General features: G+C 41.1%; 1 protein-coding gene across 6 annotated transcripts in view; it reads left to right on the forward strand.

The window, feature by feature from the left end:
* The window catches only part of ttc39c (tetratricopeptide repeat domain 39C), a 187,097-nt gene that overhangs the window by 80,505 nt on the left and 85,025 nt on the right, over positions 1-21,567 (forward strand). For 4 of the 6 annotated variants that reach the window (XM_072257499.1, XM_072257489.1, XM_072257478.1 and 1 more), the window contains 3 exons: positions 2,779-2,852; positions 15,410-15,575; positions 15,708-15,761. In XM_072257499.1, the coding sequence (XP_072113600.1) occupies positions 2,779-2,784 (6 nt within the window). In that variant the 3' untranslated portion in view covers positions 2,785-2,852; positions 15,410-15,575; positions 15,708-15,761. Of the gene's footprint in view, positions 1-171; positions 339-2,778; positions 2,853-15,409; positions 15,576-15,707; positions 15,762-21,567 lie in introns of those variants that run through there. The other 2 variants (XM_072257450.1, XM_072257460.1) reach the window with 2 other exon arrangements.

Below are 21,567 nucleotides of genomic sequence, written 5' to 3' on the forward strand. Positions count from 1 at the left end.
CCAGCTTTTACTTTATTTTTGAACAATTTTTTTTAGATTTTTCGCAGCTGGAGTTTGGTTTTCATTTGAAATGGTAATTGGGCAGGCAGGGTGACCCGGCGCAGGACACTGAAGCGAGGGAAATATTACCATACCAACGTTGTGACCACGTGATTGGTCATTCACACTGACGGGCCTGTCGTGATTGGTAGGATATGCAACAGTGACGTGTGTAACGTAGACAATCTCCCAATGTGTATGGGTGCCCATGCGCAGTGGCACTTATCTTACCTCAAAACGCGTTAGGCGCTGGGCTACGGCAAGCGGCTGGCGAGCGGAGCGGCGACTCACGACCCAGGGTTGGTGTAGTTCGGCTGTTCAGAGCGCTCAAGTCCCAGTGAGGAATCGGGGAGGGGTTTCCTCAGTGTGTACAGGGTGGGCTAGAACCTTTTCCCCATCTCCACTACCCGTGCTCACAGAGGGGTCTGACTAGGCAGGGAGAAGTACGGGATGTTATTGAGGAGGTGAAGTGAGAATCTTACGTGTGTGTACTGAGGAGGCTGAGTGCCACCTCAGAGTCAGAGTAGTACTGCACGGAGTGTCCACCCAACCAGTTCCAATTTCCCGTGTTCGGCCCATATTCCTCTGAGCCCACCTCCTTCATGTTCATTCGAGTACGTCTTAAATAATACTGCACAATCTGTCTCAGCGACTTCGTCTGGCAACTCGTTCCACATACTAACCACCCTCTGTTGAAAAGTTGTCCTTTAGGTCCCCTTAAAATCTTTGCCCCATACATTTCTTAGCCTGCTTTTTATGGTCATTTGGTATGGCATAAACAATTCGTGCCAGCGAGTTTTTTTTCTGACCAAGTTCCTCATTGACTGCAGTTGGGGGGGGGGGGTAAATCTCTCCAGAGAAATTAAAATTCTTTTGTAATTACCCAGCACTGATAAATCAATGTACAGGATAGGTAGAAATTGCCTCAGAATGAATTGGAACTGTCAAGTGGATGGGTTTCTGGATCATTGCCATATCTGATGAAAATGCAGATGTTGGTGTGTCTGGATAGATTCTGATTTACATGTCTTTTGACCCTTGTGAATAGATGCTAAACTGTTAGTGCTACTATAAACCATGTCAAAGATCTTGCTGAAGTTTACATAGACAATTTATACCACTCTGCCTGTGTGAATTCTCTTGAGTTCCCTCTTCAAAACATTAAATCAGATTTGTGAGACAGTGTCATAAGATGTTTGCTCATAAGGTCGCGAAGATTGGAGGAGAGCAGGGATCACTGTTGCCCGGTAATCCATGAGCTTTTTGCCAGGTCTATGATTTGGTGAACAGGTTAAGATGTATTCCTTAACTGTTGTGAATTCAAGGAGTTACCACACTGGAAGCAGACATGGGGTGGAGAGTGGAATGGACATGACAGGATACATTTGAGTGGCTTATCCAAATATCTTGATGTGACATACTGTAGTGTCAAATTCGTGTCTAGTTTAACTGTAGAATCTTCAACCATTTGTTTTTGTTTGTTCGTTATGTGCTATGTTGTATGACGTTGATCATGATCTTTCCATGACCATTGTAGCTATAGGCAAATTTTTCTACAGAAGTGGTTTGTCTGGGGGAGGGAGCTAAGTAGGTGCTGTACCTTGCCCAAGGGGGACCTGTAGGCTAGCAGTGGGAAGGAGTGCCTTACACCTCCTTTGGTAGAGATGCAGCTCCACCCCACAATTTTTTAACCATGTTAAAAATACATTTTGGCTATCTCTTGCATTTATGTATTATTAGAACATTCTTTTTGGCTGCACTTATTTGAGGGGCAGATTTTATTCTCACCAAGGAAAATGGGAGGACAGTATCCAACACTCGGGATCCTGTAATTTGATCTATGCCAAGAGCAGAATAATTAAAAGTTCTTGAACATTATAATTTAGTCCTGTAACAGGAACTGTCCATTTCAAGAATAGTGTTAATAAGGCCAGTGCTGACATTGGCAGGTTCTGGCAATGCACGGTACAGATAACATGGCATTTTTCTGCTGAAAACTCAACATGCTAGAAGCTTGGGATACCTTGCATTGCTAAGGAGCAGTTATGATGTGTCATGTTCAGAGAATACATGGTGTCTATGCCTACAGGTCCAGGCAGGATGAGGCAAAGCCGTGGGAAAAATCATAGTGCCAAAGGCTGGCAACCATCCTAGGGAAGCAAGGATATGGGTGATAGGTAGACTTGGGTTTTGGGAGAGGATTGGGGGTTAAGTCTGGGGAAAGGATCAGGGAGCTGTCCTTTGACATGTGAATCCTGCACATCTCATATAAAATGTTTTAGCTGTACCTCATCCATCGATCAACTTCCACCAGTTACCATGAGCTATTCCTACAGAAAATGCAGAGTTGGTGTCCAGGTGAGAAAGAGTACAGGGAAAGCTCCACCCCTGTGTAAAATGACAATCTGCCTTTACTAAAAGTCAGTGGTGGTGCAATCAAAAAGTACACTGCTTGAGGGGATTCTACAGCACTAACAATGGCTCTCGTGGTGTTTTATTTATAGATGGTTGCTACCTTGTTTCCCTCATTTAAAGAGTGATTGTAAATTTAGACATTTAATCTCACTTTGGGACATCCTGAAATATTTTGTTTGGTTAAAAAGATTGGTCAAGCTAAATTGGCCAATTGACGCAAGGGGCCTGCTACTCTGAATCTAAAATGTATAATGGAAAAGTGATAATACAGAAAAGATTGCACATGAAATCTGTCAAGGACTAAACCTGTACTCAATTTTCCAGCTTTGAAAGTTTGAAACAAGGTTGTGATTCTTTCTGAAGAGAACTGAAAGGAATATTTTTCACTTGTTGGCAAGGTAATCTAATGCAGTTACTTAGATAGCACCTGAAATTTTCAATGTAGTTTCTTAAAGATATATAATAGAATGTGAAAATATTTGCTAAGTAAGGAACTACATAAAAGTAAGAATAAGTAGAAGTTAATCAGCCGTAATTGAATGTTAGAGCAGATTTGAATGGCCTAATTCTGCTCCTACATTTGATGATCTCAGTATGGGGGTGGTGCAGTGTGTAAAATACTGGAGTACTAATCCAGAGGCTGGTACCTAATTCAGATGGGACACAGTTTGGTAGGACAGCCCCATGAGAGTTAGTGGTACGATGGTATGCAGGTGAAAAAGAGTAACTTTGGAGTCCAGAATATTAATACTGGATCCCCACGAAGAGTCAGATCATTACATAAAACCTGGCAGGAAACTCTTGACGGCCACTTACTTCCCTCTTTTGCTGATGAAATGATTCTTCTCCATGATGAGCATGTTGCAGTTTTATTAAAACTAGTCAGACCACACTTGGATTATTGTTTCAGTTCTGGTCACCTTATTAACAGAAGAATGTAGAAGCTTTAGAGAGAGTGCAGAGGAGATTTACCAGGACACTGTCTGGATTAGAGAACCTGTCTTATGAGGAGCTCTTGGGAGGGAAGGAGGATGGACAGCCAGAGACTTTTTCCCTGGGTGGAAAAGGCTAACATGAGGTGGTATAATTTTAAGGTGATTGAAGGAAAATATAGGGGGGATGTTAGAGTTTTTTTTTACGCAGTGGAATGTACTGCCAAGAGTGGTGGAAGAGGCAAATGCATTTGACGGCCTCTTAGATAGGTTGGTAGATAAAAGAAAAACGGAGGGCTAAGTAGGAATGAAGCAGGCAGAGTAGGCTAACGGTCGGCACAACATTGTAGGCCAAGGGGCCTGTACTGCTGTTCTAACTAGAAGAAGCAAAGTCAAAAAGGTTGTCTGGGTGGGGAGCTTCAGTGTCATATGTTATGAAATTTGTTGACTTTGTGGCAGTAGTACAATGCAATACATAATAAAAATATGAATTATAGTAAATGTGTCAATATATTTATCATGTATATATGTGTGTGTGTGTGTATATATATAAATGAAATAATTAGTGCAAAAATAGAAATTAAAAAAGTAGTGAGGTACTGTTCTTGAGTTGAATGTCCGTTCAGAAATTGGATGACGGGGGAAGAAGCTGTTCCTGAATTGTTGAGTGCATGCCTTCAGCCTTCTGTACCTCCTTCCAGATGGTGACAAATGAGAACAAAGCATAACCTGGGTGATGGAGATGCGCCTTTCTGAAGCACTGCTCTCTGAAGGTGTCCTGGACACTCCGGAGGCTAGTGCTCACGGTGGAGCTAAGTTTATAACTCTCTGCAGCTTACTTCGATCCTCTGCAGTAGCCCCCCCCCCCCCCCGACATACCAGACAGTGATGCAGCCAGTTCGAATGCTCACCCGATACATGAAGACATTTTCACGTGTTTTGGGTAACATACGAAATTTTCTCAAACTCCTAATAAAATATAGCTGCTGTTGTGCCTTCTTTGTAGCTGCATCAGTATGTTGGGTCTAGGTTAGATCCTCGGAGATGTTGACATCCAAGAACTTGAAATTTTCACTTCTGATCTCTCTCTGAGGACTGGACTGTGTTCCCTCCTGTTCCACAATCAGTTCTTTGGTCGTACTGACACTGAGTTCAAGATTGTTGCTGTGACACCACTCAACTAGTTGAATATCTCACTCCAGTACAGCCCCTCGTCCCATCTGAAATTCTGCCTACAATGGCTGTATCATTAGCAAACTTATAGATGGCATTTGAGTTGTGCCTAGCCACACAGTCATGTGTGTAGAGAGAGTAGAGCAGTAGACTAAGCACATACCCCTGGAGGTGTGCCAGTGTTGATTGTCAGTGAGGTGGAGATATTATTTCTGACTCGAACAGATTGTGGTCTTTCAGTTAGGAAGTCGAGAATCCAGTTGCAGAGGGAGGTGGAAAACAGCATTAGGCACAGCTAACAATGAGGAGGTGCCTGGTGAGATAGCTGCACTTACTCAGGACTATGCTGTGTTAAAATACAAAAACAGCCAAGTGCTGGGCAGTGACCAAGAAGTGAAAAGTCCAAATCACCTATCGTGACTGTTCAATGTAATCATAAGGGAAGTGCACCAGTCTCTATTTTCTGAGAAGGTTCGGCTCGTCCTCTAACACTCTAACAAACATCTACAGGTATGTTGTTGTAGCTATCCTAACTGCGTCATGGCTGGTTTGGTAAATCTAATGCACTTGAATCTTAGAAGCTGCAGAGAGTTTGGGACTTTGCCAGGTACATCATTAGTTCACCCCTCCCCACCATCAGTAATATCTGCAGGAGGAACTGCTTCAGGAAGATAACATCCATCCTCAAAGGTCCCCACCATCTGGACCATGTCATTGTCTCACAGCTACCAGCAGGCAGCAGGTACAGAAGCCTGAAGTCCCACACAACCAGATTCAAGAAAAGCTTCTTGCCTTCATGTGTTCATTTCTTGAATCATCTGACACAACCCTGGTCACTTCAGTTTAGCAACACTTTGACCACTTGCACTAAAATAGACTGTCTTTTTTGTTCTAATTGTGTTCTCTTGTAAAACTTGTATAAATTTATTTTCTTTAGACCATAAGACAAAGGAGCAGAAGTTGGCCATTCGGCCCATCGAGTCTGCTCCGCCATTTTATCATGAGCTGATCCATTCTGCCATTTAGTCCCACTCCCCCGCCTTCTCACCATAACCTTTGATGCCCTGGCTACTCAGATACCTATGAATCTCTACCTTAAATACACCCAATGACTTGGCCTCCACTACTGCCCGTGGCCACAAATTCCATAGATTCACCACCATCTGACTAAAAAAATTTCTTCACATTTCTGTTCTGAATGGGTGCCCTTCAATCCTTAAGTCATGCCCTCTCGTACTAGACTCCCCCATCATGGGAAACAACTTTGCCACATCCACTCTGTCCATGCCTTTTAACATTCGAAATGTTTCTATGAAATCTCCCCTCATTCTTCTAAACTCCAAGGAATACAGTCCAGGAGTGGACAAACGTTCCTCATATGTTAACCCTCTCATTCCCGGAATCATTCTAGCGAATCTTCTCTGTACCCTCTCCAACGTCAGCACATCCTTTCTTAAATAAGGAGACCAAAACTGCCCCCAGTACTCCAAGTGAGGTCTCACCAGTGCCTTATAGAGCCTCAACATCACATCCCTGCTCCTATACTCTATTCCTCTAGAAATGTATGCCAACATTGCATTCGCCTTCTTCACTACCGACTCAACCTGGAGGTTAACTTTAAGGGTATCCTGTACGAGGACTCCCAAGTCCCGTTGCATCTCAGAACTTTGAATTCTTTCCCCATTTAAATAATAGTCTGCCCGTTTATTTTTTCTGCCAAAGTGCATAACCATACACTTTCCAATATTGTACTTCATTTGCCACTTCTCTGCCCATTCTTCCAATCTATCCAAGTCTCTCTGCAGACTCTCCGTTTCCTCAGCACTACCGGCCCCTCCACCTATCTTCGTATCATCAGCAAACTTAGCCACAAAGCCATCTATTCCATAATCCAAATCGTTGATGTAGAATGTAAAAAGAAGCGGCCCCAACACGGACCCCTGTGGAACACCAGTGGTAACCAGCAGCCAACCAGAATGGGATCCCTTTATTCCCACTCTCTGTTTCCTGCCAATCAGCCAACACTCTATCCACGTACGTAACTTTCCCGTAATTCCATGGGCTCTTATCTTGTTAAGTAGCCTCATGTGTGGCACCTTGTCAAAGGCCTTCTGAAAATCCAAATATACAACATCCACTGCATCTCCCTTGTCTAGCCTACTGGTAATTTCCTCAAAAAATTGTAATAGGTTTGTCAGGCAGGATTTTCCTTTAAGGAATCCATGCTGAGTTCTGCCTATCTTGTCATATGCCTCCAGGTACTCTGTAACCTCATCCTTGACAATCAACTCCAACAACTTCCCAACCACTGATGTCAAGCTAACAGGTCTATAATTTCCTTTTTGCTTCCTTGCTCCCTTCTTAAATAGCGGAGTGACATTTGCAATCTTCCAGTCCTCCGGAACCATGCCAGAATCTGTTGACTTTTGAAAGATCATCGCTAATGCCTCCGCAATCTCCACAGCTACTTCCTTCAAAACACGCGGGTGCATTCCATCTGGTCCAGGAGATTTATCTACCTTTAAACTATTCTGCTTCCTGAGTACTTTCTCTGTCGTAATTGTGACTGTGCACACTTCTCTTCCCTGCCACCTTTGAGTGTCTGGTATACTGCTGATGTCTTCCTCAGTGAAGACTGATGCAAAATACTCGTTCAGTTCCTCTGCCATCTCCTTATCTCCCATTACAATTTCTCTAGCATCATTTTCTATCCGTCCTATATCTACTCTCACCTGTCTTTTACTCTTTATATAATTGAAAAAGTTTTTAGTGTCCTCTTTGATATTATTTGCTGGCTTCCTTTCATAGTTAATCTTTTCCCTCTTAATGACCTTCTTGGTTTCCTTTTGTAAGGTTTTACAAATTTCTCAATCCTCTGTCTTCCCACTAATTTTTGCTTCCTTGTATGCCCTCTCCTTTGCTTTAACTTTGGCTTTGACTTCTCTTGTCAACCATGGTTGCATCCTTTTTCCACTTGAAAATTTCTTCTTTTTTAGAATATACCTGTCTTGCACCTTCCTCATTTCTCGCATAAACTCCAGCCACTGCTGCTCTGCTGTCTTTCCTGCCAATGTCCCTTTCCAGTCAGCTTAGGCCAGTTCCTCTCTCATGCCACTGTAATTTCCTTTACTCCACTGAAATACCGACACATCAGATTTTGGCTTCTCTTTTTCAAATTTCACAGTGAACTCAATCATGTTATGATCACTGTCTCCTAAGGGTTCCTTCACCTCAACCTCTCTCTTTATGCAGTCTGGAGAGGTGGTAATATTAAAGTTAATTCCAAGTAAATTATTTATATTATGTATATTCAGGGTTGCCCACTAATCATAGCCTGCCATTCAGATAAAGACTTCTCTATTCCTACTCCTTGTGTCCAGTTCTCTATCCACATTAACATTTCACATCTGACCCTGCGTGCTTTAATTTTACGTGTGGTTTTGATAAAAGTCCCTTATGTGGGACTTTTGTAAACGTATTGAAACTGTTTGTACACTACATACCCGCCCTCTCCCCCCCCCCCACTCATCCTCATCTTTACTGCTAGTCACACCCCAAAGAAACTGTGGTTTCAAATTCCAATTTGTGAAGCAACAAATAACCTGCTTGAGGAAATCAGCGTGTTGAACATTATCTGGTAAGGGGTTAGGAATTGATTTTACGGTTCGATACAGTGGATTAGGATTGAGAATGGAGAAAGGATATAGCCGGTATAAACAGGAGAAGGGAGGTGGTGAGACAGGAGTCTAAAGTGTGGACTGAAGAGTAGGGTTTAAGATGACAGGCAGATTGTGCTAAAAGGGAAGGGGAGTGGTGTGATAGGTGGGGGCAGACAAATAGAAAAAAGATTGAGGTGCAGATAACTTCCTGAGGGAGATCAACAGAAACATAAAGGGCTACAGGAATCTGATAAGGAAGATGATACTGGAAACCATTAGGGGAGAAGTGAAAAGCAGATGGAACCAGGAGATTGGAGGTGTTTGAGGGAAAGCAGATGAAAATGAAAGTATCAGAGGTGGACTGGTAAATGAGGGGCAATGGGAAAGGGGGATAAAACCCACTAGATGGGGAGACTAAAGTGGGAGGATTCATTTCATACCATTGGGTTGTAGACTACCAGGCAGAATATGCAATGTTGCTCTTCCAGTTTGCACTGTGCCTCACTGTGGCAGTGGAGAAGCTAGAGGATGAACAGCTCATGCTTGGAATGGGTAGAAAACAACTGGGAGCGATGGTGGCCGTTGCAAACCTTCTGTATGTGCGCTGAACTGGTTGCCCAGTCTGCACTTAATCTCATTGGAGTCTCTTGTGGAATCTTCCCTTTTCACTCTCAGTCCTGATGTCAGGTTTTGACCCAAGATATTTACATTCTTTTCTTTCCACAGATGCTACTCAACCCACTGAGTTTCTTGAGCAGAATATGTCTTGCTTAACAATCTCTTCTGTCGTATAGTGTGTCCTTACCTTGTCATCCTTGTCCTTGCTCTTTACTGGAACGTGACAGTCCGCTCCCACACACTGCTCCCAAATAACTCCCCCCAGATCCTGTCTAATAATGTCATACTCCGCTGTACCCAATTTAGTACTTCCCACAAGGTCCAAACTTGTGACATGATTCCACAGTACTCGGGGAGATCCTGCTTTCTACTTGGCTCTGTGATATGTTGTTCCAAAATGCCATCACAACTGCATTCTAGAAATGCATTTTCAGTGGTATTAATGTTAATTTGCTTTGTACAATTCTATATGTAAGTTGAAGTCACACTTAATTAGGTTTTTATCATTTCTGCATCTGTTTGTAATTTTCTTCACCATTCCCTACATATACAGCCTCCATTGCTATTTTCTGTGCCTAAACCCAACAATGGGAGACTTCATGTCAGGGAGCTTGGAGTTAATGTCCTTCCCCACTGAAGAATGTATTCCCTCTTTTGCTGGCAGAGTTATTCAGCATTCTTCTGAATACTGAATAGATCTGAATGCTCAGTTCCTGTTCCTGAATGTTCTCTAGCCTTGTCTTTGTAACTGTAACTTTATCATATCCGTTTATAATTGTGCAGTGAATGGTCAACCTTCATGTGAACACTCCACAAGCTGGGACACACTCCTTTCGGGCTTGCATCCTTAATCATCCGAGCATAATTTTGCACCATGATTTTGCTTTTCTCTCATTCACGATCACTCAGTCCTCCACTCTTTCCTTTTAATTCCCATATCTTGACCTAATTTTGTTTTTTGGATTCATCTTGTTAGACTGCTATTTCTTCCATTTAGCATTCATGTATACAGTAATAATTTTATCCATCTAACACCTTCTAAAAAGGGATAAGCTTTGTGTGTCACAAGCACATCGAAATATAAAGTCACAAATGTATCACTTAAATGCATTAATACCGAACATAGTTCGAAGACAAGCTAGAGGCAGCCCACAAGTGTTGCCATGCTTCCATCTGTAACATAGCATGCCCATAACTTAGTTACCTGAACCCTTTGGAATATGAGGTAAAATTGGAGCACCTGAAGGAATCCCACACGGTTACGGGGAGAACTTACATACACAGAGCAGTGGGAATTAAACCCGGATCATTGGCACTGTCAAGTGATAAGGATGACAGGAGTGAAGGTAGGACCGATAAGAGATAAAGGTGGAAAGATGTGCCTGGAGGCTGTGGAAGTGAGCGAGGTCCTCAATGAATACTTCTCTTCGGTATTCACCAATGAGAGGCAACTTGATGGTGAAGACAATATGAGTGAGGTTGATGTTCTGGAGCATGTTGATATTAAGGGAGAGGAGGAATTGGAGTTGTTAAAATACATTAGGACGGATAAGTCCCCGGGGCCTGACGGAATATTCCCCAGGCTGCTCCACGAGGCGAGGGAAGAGATTGCTGAGCCTCTGGCTAGGATCTTTTTGTCCTCGTTGTCCATGGGAATGGTACCGGAGGATTGGAGGGAGGCGAATGTTGTCCCCTTATTCAGAAAAGGTAGTAGGGATAGTCCGGGTAATTATAGACCAGTGAGCCTCATGTCTGTGGTGGGAAAGCTGTTGGAAAAGGTTCTTAGGGATAGGATCTATAGGCATTTAGAGAATCATGGTCTGATCAGGGACAGTCAGCATGGCTGTGTGAAGGGCAGATCGTGTCTAACAAGCCTGATAGAGTTCTTTGAGGAGGTGACCAGGCATAGGGATGAGGGTAGTGCAGTGGATGTGATCTACATGGATTTTAGTAAGGCATTTGACAAGGTTCCACACGGTAGGCTTATTCAGAAAATCAGAAGGCATGGGATCCAGGGAAGTTTGGCCAGGTGAATTCAGAATTGGGCTTACCTGCAGAAGGCAGAGGGTTGTGGTGGAGGGAGTACATTCAGATTGGAGGATTGTGTCTAGTGGTGTCCCACAGGGATCTGTTCTGGGACCTCTACTTTTCGTGATTTTTATTATTGACCTGGATGTGGGGGTAGAAGAGTGGGTTGGCAAGTTTTCAGAAGACACAAAGGTTAGTGGTGTTGTAGATAGTGTAGAGGATTGTCGAAGATTGCAGAGAGACATTGATAGGATGCAGAAGTGGGCTGAGAAGTGGCAAATGGAGTTCAACCCGGAGAAGTGTGAGGTGGTATAGTTTGGAAGGACAAACTCCAAGGCAGAGTACAAAGTAAATGGCAGGATACTTGGTAGTGTGGAGGAGCAGAGGGATCTGGGGGTACATGTCCACAGATCACTGAAAGTTACCTCACAGGTAGATAGGGTAGTTAAGAAAGCTTATGGGGTGTTAGCTTTCATAAGTCGAGGGATAGAGTTTAAGAGTCACGATGTAATTATGCAGCTCTATAAAACTCTGGTTAGGCCACACCCTGGAGTACTGTGTCCAGTTCTGGTCGCTTCACTATAGGAAGGATGTGGAAGCATTGGAAAGGCTACAGAAGAGATTTACCAGGATGCTGCCTGGTTTAGAGAGTATGGATTATGATCAGAGATTAAGGGAGCTAGGGCTTTACTCTTTGGAGAGAAGGAGGATGAGAGGAGACATGATAGAGGTTTACAAGATATTACGAGGAATAGATAGAGTGGATAGCCAGCACCTCTTCCCCAGGGCACCACTGCCCAATACAAGAGGACATGGCTTTAAGGTAAGGGGTGGGAAGTTCAAAGGGGATATTAGAAGAAGGTTTTTTACTCAGAGAGTGGTTGGTGCGTGGAATGCACTGCCTGAGTCAGTGGTGGAGGCAGATACACTAGTGAAGTTTAAAAGACTACTAGACGGGTATATGGAGGAATTTAAGGTGGAGGTTTATATGGGAGACAGGGTTTGAGGGTCGGCACAACATTGTGGGCTGAAGGGTCTGTAATCTGCTGTACTATTCAATGTTCTATAATGGTGACTGTTATGCTTCCATGACACAGCCTTAGAATAGAGGGGCGTATTTTTAGAAATAAGATGAGGAGGAATTTTTTTAGCCAGAGAGTGGTGAATATGTGGAATTCGTTGCCACAGGCAGCTGGAAGCCAGGTCTTTACATATACTTAAGGCAGAGGTTGATAGGTTCTTGATTGGTCCAAGCATGAAGGGACACGAGGAGAGGGCAGGAGACTGGGGCTAAGAGGAAAAATGGATCAGCCATGATGAAATGGTGGAGCAGACTCCATGGGCCAAATGGCCTAATTCTGCTCCTATATGTCATGAACTCCTCATCTTCTGCTCACACTTAAGTATTCTGAAAACTAAGAAGTCTGATGCTGGTGTCTGGGAAGTTGAAATGCTTGCTAGCTTTGATATGTCAATGAGAAGACTGGGTGCTGTTTTTTGGATTTGCATTGAATTTCATTGGAACAGTATGGATGACAGAAAAGAGAACAAGCGAGAAGTTGGTATTGAAATAAAATGAAAATTAACTGGAAGCTTTGGAACTTGTTTGTAAATTAACTGAATGTGTCTCACAGATACCATTTTGTGAGCATAGAATGTTGAATATGTGGACGACTTCTCCCAAAAGACAGTGACTATTTGCATGAGATGATTAGAGTAATAAGAAGCCCAGTAAGTTTAGTGACAGCACAAAAACACGCCCTTTAAGCCACAACATGTTCAAGGTGATGGTAAGACCACATTTGGAGTATTGTGTACAGTTTTGGTCACTCTTTTATGGAAAAGACATTATTAAATTGGAAAGAGTGCAAAGGTTTACAAGGATACTGCCAGGACTTGAGGACCCAAGTTATAGGGCAGGCTTGGACTTTACTGCTTGAAGCATGGGAGATTGAGGGGTGACTTTATATAGTTGTTTAAAATTATGAAGGGCATTGATAGAGTGAATGTGCAGTCTTTTTCCTAGGAAACTAGAGAGCATAGGGTTAAGGGGAGAGGCGAAGGGTTTAAAAGAGACCTGAGGGCTCAGAAAGACACAGAAAGTGGTAAATATACGGAATGTGCTGCCTGAGAATGTGGCTGAGACTAGTATAATAGCAATGTTTAAAATACGTTTGGATAAATACATGGATATGAGGGGTTTATAATGATATGGCCCCAAACATGCACAACTGGGACTAGCTTGGAAGAACAAGATCTACCAATATTTGCAGGGGCAATGCCTGATTAGGGATAGTTAGCATGGCTTTGTGTGTGGGAAATCGTGCCTCACAAATTTGATAGTTTTTTCAAGAGTTAACAAAGAAGACTGATGAGAACAGGACAGCAGATGTTGCCTTCATGGACTTTAGTAAGGGCTTTGACAACATCCTGCATGGTAGACTGGTCTGCTGGATCTGGCAAACTTCTACGGGGTCAGTGTTGGGACAGTGTCAGTGTCACTACTGCCTTGATGAGGTCAAATGCAGGTTGGAGGAGATACTCTGGGTGGTCTCCAACCTGATGGCATGAACAATGATTGTTCTACCATCCTGTACCCTCCCCATCTATTCACCTACCCACCTTTTTTCATTTTCCCAGATTCTCCCATTAGGTTCGCTTCCCTTCCCCCAGCCTCATGACTTGCTCATCATGTCCTCTAGTTCACCACCTGTATCTCATGGTCTGCTGTCATCTCCTATCAGATTCCTTCTTCCCTAGCCCTTTACCTCTTCTACCTATCACCTCCCAACTTCTTACATTATGCCCCCCACCCACCAACCTTTCCCCCTCAACTGGTATCACCTGCCAGCTTTTACTCCTCCCCTCCCCTTCCCCACCTTCTTATTCTGGCTTCTGTCTCCTTCCTTTCCAGTCTTGATGAAGGGTCTTAGCCTGAAACACATCTGTTTATTTCCCTCCATCGATACCGTCTGACTTGCTGAGATCCCCTCCAGCATTTCGTGTGTTGAAAAAAGAATCAGCCATGATTGAATGTGGGAGCAGACTCACTAGGCTCTCTGGCCTAATTCTGCTCCTATGGTTTTATGAGATCCAGCATGAGCTAGTCACTTCTATACAAAATTGGTGAAAGGGGACAGAAAATGATAAAGGAGGCTTGTTATTCAGACTGGAGGCCTGCCACCAGTGGTGTGCCCGAGGGATCCGTGCTGGGCCACTGATTTATCATCTATATAAGTGATTTGGATGACAATGTTGTTGATATGGTTAGCAAGTTTGTGAATGATGCCAAAATTGGTGGTGTGCTGGAAGTGAAGAATGTTATCTAAGTTTACAATAGGAACTTGTTGGAACAGGTCAATAAAAGGCAGGTAGAATTTAACTCTTTCAAGGAGGAGGTGTAGTTTGGTATGTTAAATCAGGGCAGGACTTATACAGTAAATGGTAGGTCCTTGGAGAGCTTTACACAACAGGTACATTGTTCCTAGCAAGTGGTGATGCAGGTAGATTATGATAGTGAAGAACATAAATATGTCAACACTTAAATATGGAGGAATGGGGGTGGATATGAATCATGTGCAGACAGATGTGCTTTAGTTTAATTTGGTATCATGGTCAGCATAGACACCATGGGTGAAGGGCCTGATCCAGTGGTGTATCATTCTTTCTTCTATGTAAGAAAATATTGGCAAGCCTGTTTTTATTATTCATGGCTTTGAATACAGTTGACGTATCATGTTACAACTGTATAAGTTGATAGTGAGTTCTGATTGCCCATTTATAGGAAGGATGACATTAGCTGGGAAGGTTGCAGACATGTTAGGCTGAAGAGCTTATTTCTGTGCTGTAGTATCCCATGACTCTATACTATATGTGTAGTTAATATATTATAGGTATTTTACCAACAGGAACCCTAATCTCCAATGTGTAACATTCTTAAGTTACATAATCTGATTCACGAATATGAAGAGATCATAGTCTGTTTATCTTAACTGAAATTATCTAATATTTATTTGCTTTTTAAACTTAAATTCTAATTTTGCTCAGAATCCACGTTGCTTAATTCAAATGATCTATTATTCTGCTTCTTGTCCCAATTTGTACTGAGACCTGTTGATCCTTATATTGGCCACCAACCTGACGCTGTCATCCTGATTTTCTAATTTTTCCATGGCTTTGTCCGTTACTGTTTCTGCTGTCTCCTCCAGCTCCAGTCCTTCGAGATCATCAATTTCCTTTGATGACAATCTCTGATGTACCTTTTTTTGTTGCTTCAGTGCATGCTCGTGGAATTTTTAATGCAAAGCAAAACTTCATACAATCAGACATTGGCAATCATCGAGCAGGATAAATATTCTCATTGAAAAATTTGTATCTACCTCTTGTATCTTACCTGTTTAATCATTGTTGTAGAAATTAGCATCATACTATGCAAATCTGCTTTATTAGTGACAAGGAAGGGTTTAACTTGGATAGTAGATTCAATCATAGAGACTAGAATTTAGGTCATCATCACTTTTGTTGTTTTCATTATTCTGATTTCAGATATATTAGGAACTAATCAAGATGCCTTCCCACGGCAAACTCGTGGTGCCTGATGGTTTGAAAACTCTGCTAGAGGCATTGGGCAGAGCTGTGGTGCAAGACCAGCCTGACAACATCCAACAATTTGCCTCTTCATATTTCAAGGAGTTATTACAGTTTCGAGATGGTTTGTATTCTGCCTTCTTTTACTTAGTTGAATAAATATAAGTATTTCAAATATTTTAAATTTAACACATTTTCAATGGAAAGTAAGTTACTTACAGTTCCATTTTACTGTTCATTTTTCCATTTCCATTAGGGAATCCATCACTTGATATGAATGACTTAGTGAAAATGTTTCACGTGAGCAGAGGTAAGAACATCCAACTAATTCATCAGTCCCTTTAGTGACAATGTTTAACAATTGTACAGTTTGCTTCATTCAATTAAACAATAGAATATACAATTGTTCTATAAAACTGCATCTGAAATTTCATGAATTAGACTCACGGAATTGTTATGGCTCAGAAGAAGATTTTTAGAGCAATCTTTTCTGTCCCATTCATCTGTTCTTCCCCATGGTTTTGCAAATTAATTTGCTTAATCACTTATTCCTTCTCCTTTTGAAAGCTGTGATAATCCTGTTTTCACTCCACAGTGAGCTCCAGAGTTTCTTTTCATATTATTTTGTGTCTTTTCTTTTTCCCTTTAATTTAAATGTTTGTCCTTTGACTTTGCAATCTCATATTCCTTTCCCATTCCTCTTCCCGTCAATCCTCTTTGCTACAAGAGCAGCAGTCTACAGTCTAATACTTACTGCTTAATAGGAGAATAAACCTTTCAAACTTTGTGAGTCATAAGTAGGAAAAGAGGATCAGAAATGGAACATTACATTTTAGAAACTGTAATCAGTTGTTTTGGATACCTTAATTGATCATTGTTAAGTACAAATTATATTTTTCTAATGGCTCTCTGACCTCATTGAGCTAGTTTGGAATCACACTAGTCTGACAAATATCTTTTTAAAAACTATTTTTGGTTTCCAGACAAACTACGGGGAAGATTATATTTAAACTGTTGATGTGCCTAGTTTAGGTCCAGGTTGCTTTTGTTTTGGAGCACTGTGCAATGGATTATATTTCTTTTTGGAGAGAAACAAATAAGACCATATTCTGAATCATTTTCTGCACATCTGAAAGTGTAACTGTGTGTCTTTGAAATATTACAGGGAACTTGGAACATATTGTTCTGGGGGTGTTTAAAAATCCCAGCCTTTGTTTTTAGTTCAGGGTTTGTTTTTGTTTTTATGTTTGATAGAATTTGGCATTTTTGTTCAATAAACAAAATATTGCGCTGTATCGATAAAATGAAGCAAAATAGCAATCTGTGATGACAATTACAGACCATGGTATGTATGATTTCCTTAACAATATTTACATTTTCTTTAAAGTAACAACAAATGTCTTATTTTCACAAATGTACCTGTTAAGATTTACCCCATTGGGATAAGTTGAAGAAGATGGAGGCACACTCCAACAGGGGAGCTGAGTGGACGTAACAACATTATTAATAATTAATGGAATAGACCATTTGCCCCTTCATTTCCGCTCACTCAGTGAGATCATGGCTGATTCTCGACTTGAGTGCCACCTTTTTGCACTAATCCCCTATCTCTTGATTCTCTTAATCTCCCAGGGTTCAGATAGAAATCTAAACCCATACTTACTAACTAAATCCTTTCTCAAACATCCAGCATCTTACCTAAAACAGCAGAGAAAGCAAGCTTTGGTGGTAAAATGTGACTTTTTGGACAAATTCACTGCATCTGTTATGGGTCTGATCCACTAGTTATTCGGTATTTGTTCAACGTGTATGAACTTCACAGGCTGAGCCAGCATTTTATTGCCCATCCACCGTTTGAGAAAATAGTGGTGAGCTGCTTTCTTGAAACACTATAGTCCTTGAGTTATGGGTATACACACAGTGGTGTTAAGGAGGATGTTCTGGGATTTTGACTCAGTGACGATGAGGGAACTGTGATATATTTCCAAGTCAGGATGGTGTGTGGCTTCAGGGCAACTTCCGAGGGCTGGTGTTTCCTGTGCTTTTGTTGCCCTTGTCCTTCCAGCTGGTAGGGGTGATTTGAAAGATGCTGTCTAACAAGCCTTGGTTAGTGTGCATCCTGTAGATAATACAGAGTGCTCTTACTGTGTAGTCTATGGTTGTGGATGGGTGGCCTGCCCAGGAGAGCTGAGTTTCTTGTGTGATGAAGTTGCATTCATCCAAGCAAGTGGAGAGTATTCTGTCATAGTCCTGACTTGAGCCTTGTTGATGGCTGACAAGCTTTTGGGAGTCAGGAGGTGAAGTTACTGGTCAAAGGGTTCCTAGCCTCCAATTTGCTCTTGTAGCCATAGTTTCTGATCAGTGGTTGACCCACGATATTGATAGTGAGGAATTCAGTGAAGGTAATGTCAGTGGGTGATATCTGAATATTGTCACTCATTGGCACAAGTGATGTGAATGTTAGTTGCCTTGTACCATTCTGGGCCTAGATATTGTAAGACCATTAGACATAGAGCCCATTGAATCTACTCTGCCATTTGATCATGGGTGATTTATTTTCCCTTCAATCTTCTTCCTCTTGTAACCTCTGATGTCTTTACTAATCAAGAACCTATCAAGCTCTGCTTTGAATTTACCAAATGACTTGACCTGCAACCATCTGAGGCAATGAATTCCACAGATTCATCACTTAAGGCAAAATAAATTCCTCCTCATTTCTTTTCTAAAGGGACATCCTTTTTTTCTGAGGCTGTGCCCTCTGGTCTTAGTCTCTCCCACTAATGGAAAAAATCCTCTCCAAATTCACTTATTAAGCCCTTTCAATTAGATATTTTAAATTAAAGGTTTCAGTGAAAACCCTCCCCCCACCATCCTTCTAAACTTCAGCGAATACAAACCCAGAAGGATCAAATACTCTTCATACGTCAACCCTTTCGTTCCTGGGATAATTCTTGTAAACCTCTTCTGGACACTCTCCAATGTCAGCATATCACTTCTTAGATATGGGGTCCAAAACTGTTCAGTGCTCCAAATCCGATCTGACCAATGCCTCAGTATTACATCCTTGCTAGATGTCCAGGATTTGCTGTGTTTGGATGTATACTGCTTCATTATCTGAAGTGTCACAAATTGTGCCTAACATTGTGCAATTATCAGCAAGCATCCCTATTTCTGATCTTATAACTGAAGGAAAACACAGCCTTGTCTAATGCCTGGCTTGATTTTCGTAAACTGACTCACTTCTCCATCTATTCTTACTGTGGCAGTTTGTTCCCAGTACACAATACAGTAGTGAAACAATATTACAAAAAATAACAGACATCTTGGGAATCAAAGTTGGCAGTGAAAACATCAATAATTTCAGATATGCATTTGACACTGTGTGTACAGAGGAAGAACTACAAAACTTAATTGATAAAATTGTTGAAGAAAGTGCAAAAATGGGTCTATCTATCAATTGCAAAAAAACAATGTATGGTGATATCCAAAAAGAAGGAGAATCCTATCTGCAGGCTGAGAATAAACAGGGAAGATATAAAACAAGTACAGAACTTTTGCTACTTAGGAAGCTGGGTGACGTCAGATGGCAGGTGTGACTTGGACATTAAAAGAAGAATAGGCAAAAGACACCTTTACGAGAATGAAGAATATACTGACCGATACTAAACTAGGCATGACAACCCGCCTCAAAGTACTGAAATGTTACGTTTATCCAGTTATATGGCTCAGAATGTTGGACAATATCACGTAACGTGAGGGAACGAATTGTAGCAGCAGAGATGTGGTTTTTGAGGAGGATGCAAAGAATATCATGGATGAAACGAATATCTAACGAGGATGTCATGAACAGAGCAAACACGAAAAGAGAAATAATGTATGAGATCATGAAAAGGCAACGTAACTTCATTGGACATGTGATGAGGAAAGAGGAGTTAGAATGCATGGTAATTATGGGAAAGATTGAAGGGAAGAAAGCAAGAGGAAGACAAAGACAAATGATGATGGAGTCAGCAGCCAGAGAACTGGAAATGAATATTAATGAGTTGATCCACTTGACCCAAAACAGGAGTGTGTGGGCCATGGCAGTCAAAGCTCAAACTGGGCATGGCACCTGATGATGATGTTGATGATAACTGAAGCAAGGTCATTGATGAGGGAACTGAAGATTGTTCGGCCAAAGTAGTGCCTGATTAACAAAAGAAGGGATACAGAGATGCTGTAAACATATCTTACAAGGATGATCACAAAACTAAGAAGTTATAATATCAGAAATGCTTGGAGAGACTGGGGGAATCTGAGGGAGTGTTACCTGATAAAGTTGTTAAGGAGTTTGAAAGAGACAAAGTTTCTATTCAAGGGAGAGTTTTAAAAAAGGATCATAAATGTCACACACACAAAATGCTGAGGAACTCAGCAGGTCAGGCAGCATTTATGGAAATGAATAAACAGTTGATGTTTCAGGATGAAACCCTTCTTCAGGACTCGTCATCATAAATGTTACAATTGCTCATAAATCCACAGATGAACTTCAACTGCAAGAAATTGAAGAGACATTGGCGATAGAGTTGACAGTTCAAGGAATAGATTTGACTAAATACAGTAAGGTTGAATGAGACGCTTAAATGCAAGAACCAGTATTTGGGCTAAATAGCCGGTTACTACATTGTAAATTCTCTATAATGTAATATAGCAAACTGAGAAAGAGTATGCTTCAATACCTACGTTTATATTAGTCAAATTTAATTTGAGTTATAGTAACATAGATCTTTTGTATTTATACAATATGAAAGCTTGGTGGAAGTTATTTGCACACCATGGTAATATTTTTTTCTGTGTGCTAACGTCCCTTCTAGTGGCAAGGCATTTGTAATTTCTTTCATAGAAAATTATTTACTTTTAAGCTTCCTGAAGTACCTGAACATTAAAACAAAATTCTCTCGCTGCATTTGCTTTTGTAAAATAAAAAACAGTTTTGCAACTGTCAATAGCCTCTAAAAAGAGATACACAGAAAATTCTCTAGTTGTGTATCTTTCTGATCTAACCATTAGTGGAAAGCATCTGAATCAGGAGAAAACTTTCATTAAATATTTTAACTTTCATTCATCCATATTCAGACCACCAGGGTTTGAAAAGGTAAGACAGTAACCTGGCAGAGTGCAGGAAAAAAACCTATTCTGCTCAAAGGAAAGGATAAACTAAATCTTCCTGGGACTCCATGGATTAATAAAGACATAAGTGAACAATTGAAAGTATGAAAAGAGATATACAGTATCGTGAGGATATAGTTGGTGGAAAAGTACATGATCAATGAGAATATGAAGGGATTAGAAAAGGGTTAAAAATATTAGAAGACAACAAAGGGACCATGAAAGTAAATTATCAAAGAACAGAAAATATGAAAATATTTTACAGAATCATCAATAGAAAAAGGTTGGAATGGAAATAGGTTCATTAAGGGACAGACTGGAAAATGCCACAGCTAATGACAGGGATATGCCAGCAATAGTATGTTTTCTTCAGTGTAGATCAGAGTTAAAACAGGCAAGCATGAGAATGGACAATGAGGTAAATATTGAAGTGACTCTTTTCAAGATAGAAAAAGGCAATTAAATTAGAGGCATTTATTCAAGGAGGACAAGACTCCTGGATTACATCCATGCATATTAAAAAAAAATGTACAAAATGAATAATTTGTTAGGAAAATGTAGTAACAGAGGGCTGGTGGATAGCTAATACAGTACATACCTGCATACTATGTGAGGTTACCATTTACTGTATAGAGGTATACAAAATCATGAGGGGTATAGGTAAGGTAGATGGCAACAGTCCTCTTCTCAAGATAGAGGAATATAAAACTAGAAGATTTAAGTTGGGAAGGAAAGATTAAAAAGGACCTGAGGGGATATATTTTTCACACAGAGGGTAGTGGGTTTATGAAACAAGCTGAAAAGCAAGGTGTAGTGGTGGATAATTAGAATGTTTAAAATACATTTATACAGGTAGATGGATTGAAAAAATTTGGAGGGAATGAGCCAAACACAAATGTGATTAGCTCATGTAATAGTATTGGTTGACATCCATGATTTGGGCCGAAGGGTCTGCTGTATAACTATGG

Source organism: Mobula birostris, chromosome 1 (assembly GCF_030028105.1).
Source record: "Mobula birostris isolate sMobBir1 chromosome 1, sMobBir1.hap1, whole genome shotgun sequence".
Classification (NCBI taxonomy): domain Eukaryota; kingdom Metazoa; phylum Chordata; class Chondrichthyes; order Myliobatiformes; family Myliobatidae; genus Mobula; species Mobula birostris.